This window comes from Montipora foliosa, chromosome 6, assembly GCF_036669935.1.
Source record: "Montipora foliosa isolate CH-2021 chromosome 6, ASM3666993v2, whole genome shotgun sequence".
In the NCBI taxonomy this organism is placed as follows: Eukaryota; Metazoa; Cnidaria; class Anthozoa; order Scleractinia; family Acroporidae; genus Montipora; species Montipora foliosa.
The window spans coordinates 59,368,525-59,381,559 of record NC_090874.1 but is presented as its reverse complement, the minus strand read 5'-3'; the positions used below and the strand labels follow the sequence as shown (position 1 = coordinate 59,381,559).

Here is a 13,035-nt window from a genome sequence, read left to right as displayed (position 1 = left end):
TATCGGACAGTTCAATGAGCCAATCACATTCAAAGTTGGGGTTTAAATCAACCAATCACAACTTTGGTTTCGATCACCATAGAAACAGTGTGCGGACTCCAAAATTGGGGCTTTCTTTCTTTCTTTCTTTGTTTCTTTCTTTCTTTTAAAGCGACTTTAAACAGTTTACGCCTCCTTTGTCAGTCTTTTAATCCAAAGCTACATGAGTGAAATTTAGATCAGGTAAACGTACTCAGTTCAACATAACTAATATAACTAAATTAACCTTTGCAACTGATGTCTTTTTCTGAGGTGAAATAGACCTTGAAAAACGATACATATTAGTCTAAGAAAGAAAACTTCGGTCGCACGAGAGCATAAAAGGCCAAATATTTGCAACTTCTCACGTACAGATTGTTTTTGTTTTTTGTTAAAATGGACAAAATCAAGAAAGGAAGTGATCTACGGAAAGAAAAATGGGAGTCACCGAGCATTCAAGAGAGTAAAATCGCTGCGAAGTTCTCAAAGCGATTTTCTATTCGCACTTTCACGCCATTGCGTGACATTTCCGAGAAGACCTGGGTCCACAGCTATCCCATGATGCCACATACTTTCATGTTCCATTCTTGTGGAAAACTTTTTGCGCCTTTAGCATCGTGTTTACCTGCGTGGTCTACGATGCATGACGTGCGCGTGACATGTGCGAAAAGATGCGCAGTAACAATGGGCGCGAACGTCCTTAAATCGGACTCCCACGGATCTTGTTACCACTCGTATGATTACGTACCGAATTGGACTCCACTCAGTCCTATTACCATTACTAATTAAAATTGGACATTTATAACTACGTTTGACCAGTTCTTTTATCTTTTGAAGTCAATTTGTAAATAGCATGAGGTCTTCTGTGAGAAAACTCGTATGTTACAGGAAAAAATGTAAACAATGACGTCAGCAAGGATTTCCTTATAAGGTAATCACTACAGAACAATTACGGTCTTGTAAAATATACTAAGGTTGAACGTCCAACACTGCATAGATGGTTTTCAATCACGTGATGAGACGGCCGTGTTGTTGCACCAAACGAAAGCAAATTATGGCTCATGTTTTGCAGTGTAATAGAGTCAAATTCCCAAATGACTTTTTATTCTATTGCTATGTGCACCAACATGGCTGCTCTGACGTCTGGTGAAAACCATCTATTTATTTATTTTATAGACTGATAATGTAAATTATTATTATTATTATTATTATTATTATTATTATTATTATTATTATTATTATCATCATTGTCATCAGTAGTTGTAGCAGCAGCAGCAGCAGCAACAGTAGTAGTAGTAGTAGTAGTAGTAGTAGTAGTAGTAGTAGTAGTAGTTTATTAGTACTACTTTATTATTATTATTAGTAGTAGTACTTGATAATTGTTTTTTTTTTTTTTTAACAGAAGCTGTCGAGAAGCGAAATGTTCTTGTGGTATTCATTTCAGCTTTTGGCCTTTCTGGTGGTTATTGTTCCTTATTCGGGTAGGTCAATATGGAATGAAACTCGTACTTTGTGTAAAACATGGAGAATAAGTGAAATATGTTAATGTAGAACTAACATGTAAGGACCGGCGGGCGGGAATGCTAGACGTATTTTTCATCGGCACAAAGAATGAATAGGCAATGGAATCTTGGTTTCTTTTGCTCAGGTGGGTCCTCATGATCGAGTGCAGATCTATTTCGGAGACACTCAGCCGCCCTCAAAAATAGCAAGAGTAATAATCTGTTAATAAGAGACTTCAATTTTTCCTCTTGAATTCCTACCCCTATGTCAGAATCAAATATTTCCTCACTCTTGCGCTGGTGTCGCCAGTTACAATGGTGTTTGGCTGCCATCTCTTTCCTAAGACTCCTCCAAAGTCACGATGTAATTCATTCAACTGTCTGCACAGCAGCAACAACACGGGGATCATCACCAGAACACCATGGTTAACCCAACATGGTAGAACACATAACCGAATAGTGCTTTTCGTGCTTTCCGATTGAGTAGCCCTATAGGCAAAGTCTTTTCAAGCATACGGAGAAACAAAGGCTTCGTGTAATCGGGGCTGGGAAAATATCCACCGCTATTTACGTAAACCTCGCTCGATGAATAATTGTTGGTTTTATAGCATGGAAGCTCGGCTGGTCAAATGGCTTCCATTGTTCAATAGCTGTTCAGTTGCAAGCTGTAGAGCGCCCAGGTTTCACAATGTGTAGTAACAAAACCCTAATACATACACTACAAAGTTTATTTTAAGCTGAATTTGTGGCACAAATTTCCTAGCGGTTTTGGTCACGTGATTTTCGCCCATCTCAACAAGTAGATTTTTCGGACATTGTCAGGTGTAAGGCCTTTTTCGAGGTAAACCACTTGACAGATGGGCGATGATTCCTGCAGACTGGAAACTGCGATAAAACCGCAATGGTCTCATTGTAAATGGTGCGATCTACTCTCTGTTAAAACTGTGGAGGAATTGGCATGGGTGATTGGTGGGTCGCACGTGTTGTATCGTAGCTCGTGGGGCGTGCGTGCATGGTGTGCCACTGGTCATGACTCGTGCCTAGTGCCCTAACCCTAACCCTGACTATTGGAAGCTGGGTAAGGGTTAAATCGCAACATTTTATTCTTAATTGAACAGACGATTTTTGGGGGACACTTTGTGACGTTTATCGCGTATATTTCCAGATTACTGTTGAGGACACTTCGTGATTCTTATCAAAATCTACCTGCATCTAATAGACAATATTCGTATTCTCAGTATTGGACTGGAACTAGCTTGCAATGGCATGGAGGCTAATGCGGGGGATTATATTAAAAAGCATTTCAAAAGATTTCCCCGCATTATCCTCCATTGCAAGCTATTGCAGTTCCAGTCCAATACTGAGAACACGAATACGGTCTATGAGGGTCAATGAGCAACGCACGACGACCGACACCATTTCGCCTCTCCATCCAATAATGCGACAGGTCTCCGACCCTACTGCATAATCTTCATCTTATTTCGCTAAGCATATTTTACATAGCTATGAATTGTCAATTTTAATTAGCTTTTAAGTTTTTCTTAGAGTATATGAATAAACTTATATACTTGAAAAATATCTATTTATTCTTTAGATACTGTCTTAAGGACGGTGCCTACATTGCTATTGCGCATACGTTCTGCGCATCTCGAGATACTCGGATTTCCTATCGGCGGTGCTTATTAATACAGGGATATTTTTTGCGCGGTTCAAAACTACGCGGAGGAAGCAGAACTTAGCAAGTGCTCTTGGTATCCAAAAGAAAAATTGGGGGTAACCATGCATTTTTCAGAGATAATTAAGATTCAATTTGGCAAAGAACGGCATACATTGCTTTTTGTTTTAAAGCTTTTTACAAATATTGTTGATTAATTGTCTTCGAAAAATGCGTGGTTATCCCCAATTTTCTTTTTGGATTTCAATAACACTCGTTAAGATCTGCTTTCCCGCATATTCAGGAAACCGTGCAAAAATACCTTTGAATTAGTAGGCACCGTCCTTAATTAGTTTGGATATAAGTGATTGTGAAGCGCTTAGAACAGCTATTGATATAAGCGCTATATAAATAAATTTTATTTATTATTTGTTATTATTATCTATTGTAAGACTGAGTTTCGCGTCTTATATGAGCTATATTTAATAATCCGCACCAATGAAGTCTGCACGACACCATGCATAATGCAAGTTTGTGCAAGTTACTTTCTCATCAGAATGTGAAATGACTCCGTGCCTTGTTCCACAAATTGCGTTACCCCAAAAATCTGATTGAGTTAGTCATCCAAAGGAAAAGGCAAAAGAGGGGAACGCCTAAAGAAACCACAGATTCAAAATTTCCTCCACTCATCTATATTAAACTTCCTTTTAAATCCCAAGCATCTGCTGGTCGAGTACGTAAGGATCTCAACGACCTTAGTTTTAAAGTCGGCATTAATGTCAAACGTGTTCACAAGCAAAAAACTAAAGAGGTGAAACCAGCTATGTGGTTTGTGCGAAGGAAACTATGTCGGGTACGGTGTACTGCTCGATCGATACTTACATCATCGCGTGGCCGAACACAAGATCTCCACAATTGGCAAGCATCTGGAGTCTGAACATGGTTTTGACAAAAGCACCTCCCTTGGCGACCTCTTCAAAGTACGAAAAAATGCACAACTAAGCATGATTTATATTTATTTTCATTAATATAACAAACATTAATGTAAATTGTAGCCCTACAATTAAGTTGTTAGGGGTAAATATCGACGACCGACTAAACTTTTGGAACCGTATCATTTAAATACAGTTGGAGTCACTGTGAGGGGTCATATGAAAGTCGGTCCAACATATTACACAGAATCTTAGTATTTAAACACTCTTATTCATATTTCTTGACTTGATAATGACGGTATGCAACCGTTACGTCGAAAATTCTTCGTTTTAGTAGTTTTCTAAAGATACTTGTGGATTTTAAGAACCTTTCGGTATTAAATTTTACCATCATATTGTACTTTAGATCTCTTCTTATACGTATTTTAAAACGCAAAGATCAGGTGCGCCTTTTCAGGCAACTTGAGAAATACAGTGTCCGGTTAACTAAAATTGCACTTAGGTCCCAAATTCATCTACATTGCGGAAAAACCGACTAAGCTGCCACATTCTTCCTATAACAAAATTTATTCTACTTTTTAATTTTCAGACTCCTCTTCGTCCAGCGTTTGTAAGAAGGACCACGTTTTTGATTTCGAAGATTCAGGAGACATAAACTGCTTTCGGATTGTACCATCAAGTGCTGGTTCGAAAACATTGTCCACAAACAAAAAGACCGTAAAGCTCGGACAAAAATCCTTGAAATGGCAAGCAACCTCGGACTCTCTCTCGAGTCTGCGCCTAGATCTGTCAAATGCCCATAAAATTACTACTCAGTGGCTTCGAAGGGGTGGTGTCAAAGTTTGGTTCTACAAAGATAGTGCTTCACCAGGAAAATCCCTGTCAATCAAGTTCAAAGAAAATGCAGGAAGCTCACAAAGTATCTGCACTTTTGATGCGAGTCTGAATTTTCAAGGATGGAGAGGAATCTGGGTAAAATTTACAGAATGCATACCTCCAAAAACCAGCATTGCTCCAACCAAAGTTATCCTCTTCACCTTAAGTGGCGCAGATACTATCTACATCGACTTACTGGAGTTTAAATCCGAGCTTGGTAAACAGTCACGTGACAAGATAGTTCCACCAATCAGAGGAGTGGATCAGTATGACGCAAGTAACACTTGGCAACGGACTTATCACTGGAGTCAACAACCCGTACCTCCGTTACCTTCGAGAATTGATCAAGAGAAGAAAGCTAGTTTTGATGTGATTAAGAGCCGGCTTAAGAACTGGTACCTCGACGAAACCAAAACAACCCCTAACTTCCCAAGCGGAAGTTTTCTCAAAGACAGATGGGATTCTCTGCAGGGAAGTATTCAACAAGCACACCAGTCTTATGATGCTTTGACTTTCAAAAGTAAGAAACTCGTGGGACCTCCTTTGTTCTGCAGAAACTGCAGAAATAAAAAAAAGTTTGGGGAGGTCATTACAAAAATTCTTTTGCCATTGGCAGTGGAATATCATCTTAGATCTCGTACTGCCGAAATAGACAGCACTGTTTTAGCCGAACTTAATAACCTCAATTCTCCTAAAACATCTGTTAAGAACACTGCATACGAAGCCATCGCGGGTTGCCACCAGGCCATGCAAGAAGTATTCAAAGACTTCCTTCCCACTTCATCTAGCCTTCAAGCTGATCAAGTAAAAGCTACCATCAAAGCTCTTAATCTTCACCGATTAAGCAAAATCAACAGCCTTCTCGATTTTGTGAAAGATCAAGGATTCGCCGACGGAAGTGGCCTTGGCTCATTGGACCACGAAATGAACAGAGACGGTTCCGGCTTCTCGCACACTCTCTTTCTCATCAGTGACTCACTGAGTATGGCCACAAACAAAAGCAGATTGGAGGACCTTATCAACACAGCCAAATGGTACAACGAGTTTGGAGAGGTTTATCAATCACCCGCATTCGAATATAGAGGCACAACTGCAGATCGTATGATAACATTATGTTTGTTTAGAATTCTTATCGTGCTAACGATGCCAAAGGACACGGATGTAGAAATTAAAGCAAGAATAAGAGACATGGAAGCCCTAGTTAAATGGTTGGATAACTCAATAGCTGTAAACGAGGGTCTTGGAGGAGTTATGAAACCCGATTACACCGGACATCACCACAAAGCGTTTTATGGATCCGCCTATGTTCCACAAGCCTTACACAATGCAGCATTGGTCCAATACCTTCTTCATGGAACTGAATTTTCCCTGTCGACAACATCGGTCAACAACATCAGGCGAGGACTTGAAACAATGCGTCTTATGTCGGCCAAATATTCCACACCAAACAGTGTGAATGGGCGCTTTCCAAATTACTTCAATAAAGTGCTCTTCAAGGCCTTGCCAGGATATGCCTACATCAGTGTTTCTAATCCTCCAACCTCAACGGTGCAATCAGGAATAACAGTAACTGGTGTAAAGGGACCAGAGATGTTTTTGCGCTTATATGACGAGAGTGACCCAGACATGAAGGCATATTTGAAAGAAGGGAGAATTAAAAAAAGCAAGTACTATTTTAACACTCTGGGAGCTTTAGACATAATGAAGAAGGTAAGTGGAGATTTTTTTAAATGGTCATTGTCCACAGTAATCAGCAGTCATTCTAAAGATCACAATTGTTTCAACCAGAACAATGCGGTGCGCTGGACATCATGTTTGTCGAGACACAAACTAACAAATATTTTGTGGTGCTAAGTAACCGGGTTTCAAGTCCTTTTCAATTTGACCAATGGTGATAATCATTGCCAAAAACAGCATCGAGGAGGTAAGATGAGAAAAAAGCCTCATTTTGTCACTTGAAACAATTGTCTTCTGTAAAGTTCTGGCGGTAAAATGATAACTGAAATCCACTATGATGGTGTATATTTGGAGACTTTGTCTAATTAACCAGCCCTTTGCTAATAAGCTGTAAAGCTTAGATATCACAGATCTTTTCGAGTTGTTAACTATGCAGCCGCAGGTTTTGGCAACAAGGTTCCCTTTGTTTGAATGGGTGGTTTCATTTGAGATAAATCACCACCCAGGGGGTAATTGAATATCAATTGAGTACAACTATCTGGATGCAATAGGTGCCCTTTCTCATGCAAGTAACCATCACTGTCAATGAAAAGCCCCTGTAACAACAAGATTTAAAGGAAATAAGGTGAAAAAAGAATGAAAAAAAATGACACCATTATGAGAATTTGTTCTTGTATGGTCTGAATAGTGTTTGCGCGGCACATGGTGATATCCACCAATGACTTGAAGAATGAGGTTCGCTTTTTGCTTTTGGTTGAGTTCCATTGTTCAAACTCTAGACGTTACGATTGATCTTCATGCATATTTTCGCTCCATCCTATCCAGAATAGAATATTCTACTGGCAAAAGCGTGCTGTGCGAGCAATAACAAGTTCAAATTACCGAGCGCATACTGCTCCTTTATTTGGAAAACTAGGCATCATGGACATTTTTCAAATTAATTCATTTCAAATTTCTAAGTTCATGTTTTACTATCACAATCAGTTATTACCTTCGATGTTTTTAAATTTATTTGAAACAAGCCGCCAAGTGCACAATTTGCGGTACTAGAATAGCCAACAATTATCAGCAACATCTTTGTTGCACTAACATCAAACAATTTACGATTCTTTATCAAGGTCCAAAAAACTGGAACTCTCTTCCTGGATCAAGCTATCTGAACTTTAAGAAAAATGTGTTAGGGTTTCTTTTAAAAGAAACTGCGTTAGTTATACCGCACAAGCATTGCGTAAGATTCTTTAGATTAATGATAGGCATATGAGGGGGCCCCTCTTTTAAGCCCGGTGGTTTCTTGGGGTCTCCTCGCCACAATTATTCTAACATCCAACGTTTTTTTATATTAATGACTTTACTCATATTATTGATTGTCTTTGTAATATTATTGTGTGGCAAATAAACATTATTAATTAATTAATTAATTAATTAATTTATTTATTTACTCATAAATTCATCAGGAAACAAAAGTAATCCGGGAAAAGGGCGACATCTCAGAAGTGGCTGCTTCCACCGCTCGGCCAGTTTTAATGCATTTTTAGATCTAGTGTCCTGCATGACATAAGGAGGAATTGCCCAGTCCTTGTGCACCTTTCTATCCTTCGCTAGACGCGATAACTCAAATGAATAAGAAGGTATCTGATTTTCTACCTCACTGAGGACTAAAGTTTCTGTAAGTGCAAAGTTTTTTTTTTTTTGAATCTAAGGCCATTGAAACACATATTACCAATGAGAATTTGGTATTCATGGGTTAGAATCTAATATGTTATCCTTATATTCAAGGTGCAAACCACCTCTGCGTCAAAAACCATTTCTGCGGAGCCCTCTCCCGAAGGTCACTGGTCGAAGAACTACGCGGTTTTATCGATACATCGTCGAAAGGATTGGGTGGCAACAGCGAAAGGGTTTACCAAATTTCTCTGGGACTTCGAAAATAAACCAAACAAGGAAAATATATACGGAATGTTCGCTAGTCATGGAGCACTCCTGATTGCAAACAGCGAAGCGATTCTAAAAGTTCACGACGTTGAAAACGGATGGGACTGGGCTAAAGTTCCTGGAACCACAACTATAGCCCTTGGAGACTCAAATATTGATGACTTAAACATAAGGAAAGCCAGGTTTTACAACAAACGGGAGCTAGCTGGGGGTCTGACGTTTAAAGGAACATATCCTTTAGAAAACGGAATTTTCGGCATGGATTTCCATCAGCCTGATTATGAGTTTGATTCAACAGATTGGCGTGGTAGCATCACGTTTAAGTTCAAAAAATCATTTTTCTTTTTTGAAAACTTGATCGTGAGCCTAGGAACTCACATCACAGCAACAAACACAAATAACAAAATAGTCCAAACCACTCTTTTCCAAGATAAACTGTTCAGCGGAGACACCTCATCGAAAATCAAGGTAAACGGAGTCGACAAAACCTACTCGGACACCCTCAGCGGTAACTCTGCACCGTCCTCAAGTAATAGTTACACAACGCTCACAGACACAAAAGGGAATTTTTACTACATTCCAAGTTCCAGCAAGTCAATGCTAAGGGTTCACGTTAAAGCTCAGAGCTCCAAGACCGACGATGGCAAAAACAATACCACGGGCCGCTATGGCACGGCTTGGTTCGATCACACCAGTTCCCCAAACAACGGCAAGTACGAATTTGCTGTTTTGATACCAACATCAACATACCATTTGACATTAACAGACCTTGCAACGGCTCAAAATACCGCTGGAAACAAAGTCTACGAAGTTTTGCTAAACAACCGCCAAGGCCATGTCGTCAAGTTTCTCAAGTCGCCAAGATCAGGGACGAGCCTCACCCACAGTGTGACTGGCTACGTTCTTTTCAGGGAAAAGTTTACCCTTCCAGCCGGTGGTCCAATCGAGGAAGTTAACAGTAACAATCTTCTCATTATGGTTGAAAGCACGACTGACTACATTTATCTCAGCATAAGTATTCCGGGCTTGAATCTCCAAACAACGAAGACAATGAGAAGTTCCAATGATGCGCAGCAAGAAGAAAGATATCATTCAGCAAGTGAGGAGAGAAAAGTAGAAGTCAAGTTGCGAGAAGAGGTGGAAAAGAGTGTCGTCTATGTCCAAACCCATGGAGATCCGGATTGCTACAAACCCAATGTGTGGGTTCGAGATTATACTGAATCCGGTGAAAGCAAAAGCAAATTGGTTCAATTTTTAAATCTTAAGAATGGTTTCAGTGTTGAGGTTAAATTGAAGAAGATGAAACAGTGATAATTAGAGGAAACCGACCGGGAATTCAAGTTGGTTGGCTATTGTTTCACGCAGACTTTTATTTGGTAAAAGATCAGTTTGTAAGGCATGGCATAAGCGCATAAATATTAGAAGATGACCATAACACTGAGTGCACCTCGAGTAGTTTTACTTAAAATATGTTCAGGAAGGCGCTCATTCATTCAGTGCGAATGAAAGGGTCTAAAGAAAGTAAAGTGAAACAGAAAAATGTGGTTTTATCCCGAACGAGTTGATAAGAGTAAACTGAATCACTGAAAGAGAGTCTTGCTAGCTGACGACTCGAGTTCATGTCAGAGCATGGCAACGTTACACTTTTATAAAGTCGTTTGATAGAACCGTAATCTCGTCATTCAATCTGTGCGGGCGGCGGCCACGTTACGGCCACTTTGCGTCAGCCACCGAAGCATCAACCCAACAAAATTGCGTTGTTGGATGTTGTTGACTGGTACTAAAGCTTGCGCTGTTCGTGTTAAGAGGCCCTCCTTGTAAAGAAGCGAGGAATGATCAGCCAATAATGACCTAAATCTGAATAAATTCTCACTCTCGACACGAATAAACCACTAGAGGTGCACTCAGAGAGATACCGATAAATGATGATAAAATCTATCCGTGGTGATTATAGATTGATCATGTTGATCATTGCTAATGTACATTGAAGGCAGAGGTACTGGTGCGTTTTAACAGACCAACTAAAAGCTCGGTCGTCACTAGCGATGCAAGCAAACGCATAAGCAACACACACAAAGTAAGTACTGCATGTCTTCATCATTAGTACCCAGTCCACCAAAAGACACTAATTCACAACAAGTTAATGCGCCTGGGCTTATTTTGTCTGTGTCGAAACTTGCGTTGCCAGTGACGATTAGGCCTTCTTAATTGACGAAACTCCACCTCAATAATAATTTTTCCATTTCTTCTTATCAGGGAAGAAATTATAAACCACTTTGCTTCATTATTATATGCTTACGCTGATTAATTAAATGAAAAAAAAAAAAGAAAAGCCAACGTAAGACTATAGTTGAAATCAGAACAACTTAAAGGCCCGCATTCGCCCAATAGTGATTGCGGTCGTTTGTTTTTGTTTCAAATAACGGCTTGGCCAAATGCGTGATCTAATTGGCTGAATGCACTCAGGTGAAATCACGCGGAAAACAACATGTCAGCTATGTGTGTAATTTCGTGTTTCACGAAATTCAGTCATAGTACGCAATGGCTTTTGAGCGAATGTGGCCAGTTAACCTGACCGTGATCAGTGAGCCGTTATTCATAAACACAAGCAGGAAGATAACAATACGGCAATGTAAACGAAACCAGGATTAGCACAAACGAGGAATTGATCGGATGAATGTGTCTGCCAATTTTTTGGAAGGGGATGGGGGGGGGGGAGAAGAGAAAGGCCGTTTCAAAAAGTAGCTCTTTAACTATTGTGTTGGCGTTCGAACTCAGGGTGGCGATGTAAGCGAACGCCTTCGGAATGACTAAAAACACTGATCTGTACCTTATGTAAAGATTGCTGGTAATACTACTGTAACTTTTGGGCTTTTCCGATAATGACGTATTCAAGAACTGTGGTCGTAAGTTGCACATTAAAGTCTACGTTGGACCCAAAGTTTGCAATTTCCATTCTTCTTCTCTTTCCTGCAGCAAGATGTAAGATCTGTGTGGCCGGAGCGTGTCGCTTAACAAGCTACACCAGTTGTTACAACACAACTTAGCAAAGAGCTATTGCACTTGACAAGACATCCTTTATATTGTAAACAATTGTGGTCGAATCTCGCTCATTTCTTTTTGTTTGTTTCACAATACCCAAACAAGGGTGGAGTATGTACAGGCTAAGGCATGGGAAATGAAGAATACGCTGAGGTAACGATGCTTGAGCCTGTCAAACGATTGCTTGAGTTGTTGCACTTTCTTTAAGCTGTTCTGGCCAGGACGTCCTCCTCATACTCAGTTAACTGCTTCCCCCGGTTTCTGTCTCTCGAGCTCCCCCAAGATAGAGCCCTGGTTACGATTAGTCAAATGACCACGGCTGACAACCGAAAACCCCTGCATGAGAGGGTAGGTTCCAGACCGAATTTTGTGAGCCGAAAGATTTAAACGCTTTCTATGATAAATAAGCTAATTTGGAATTGATTAAGAATAACAGACAAAGAGACAAGGTTCGGGGAAAGAATTTGCATTTCCCTTTTTCTGAACGTCGACTCTGTTTCAGTGGCTAGTACAGTGTAGAAGATTCAAATGAAAAACACCTTTCACCGTGGTCAGAGGCATACAACCAGACAGACGGCATTCACACCACGCTCCTTATAGCCTCCCACGCAGACATTCTTAGGACTTCGTCACGCGTTCCTTCGGGGAATACGTTTCTTGTACGACGACCACTTGTACGACGACCCTGTAGGAAAAGAGTTAACGGGTCAAAGATTGAAGAGACTGGGTATAACTTTCCCCAATCCCTCAGGAAGACGAGTCTCGTTTCAAAGTAGTGACTTGTTTCAACATATCCTCTACCTCTGAAATGACGAGTATTGGCAATTCCTAATTTTCCCTGGATTTACTGTTATCATCAATTTAGATTACTCTGTCCCAGGACTTGTGGTAGCAGATGAAAACACAAAAAAGTAAAAGTTGCATCCCTGGACGTGATCTGAACCCGGAGTACCCATTGTGAAGGAACTGTTTTTATCCACCTAACAACTAAAGCTCAACTGGCTGAGCATCGCACCGATTATTTATAATAGTGGTTAAGTCTAGTACTTGATTTTAAAATGGTTAGCTGTCTCTTGAGGTTTGGTAACCGACATTTTCTCCTGTTTAAACTTATTTCTTAGCCGGTGATAGTACACGTTTACAGCGGCATTTGGAAAAAAAATATTGACAAATTCATAAAAATATAGTGGTTAAGTGAAAGGGTTATTAATCGAGCATTCCCAGATTCGTGTCCAGCGAGTTTAGGCATTGGAGTTCGGATTTTAAAAATAGATATTCATTTCCCATAATCCTTATCAAGCGCTCAATCAATCAATCATTTTCTCCTGTTTAAACTTATTTCTTAGCCGGTGATAGTACACGTTTACAGCAGCATTTGGAAAAAAAATATTGACAAATTCAT

At 40.0% G+C, this 13,035-nt stretch overlaps 1 protein-coding gene across 1 annotated transcript; it reads left to right on the top strand.

Annotated features, from left to right (window-relative positions):
* Positions 1–4,772: 4,772 nt before the first annotated feature.
* Positions 4,773–9,902, top strand: LOC138005842 (chondroitin sulfate ABC exolyase-like; the record flags this gene model as incomplete). The annotated part of the gene is made up of 2 exons (XM_068852017.1): positions 4,773–6,692; positions 8,436–9,902. Coding segments are annotated over 2 exons (3,387 nt in total), but the record flags the coding sequence as incomplete, so codon positions are not given.
* Between the last annotated feature and the right edge of the window lie 3,133 nt (positions 9,903–13,035).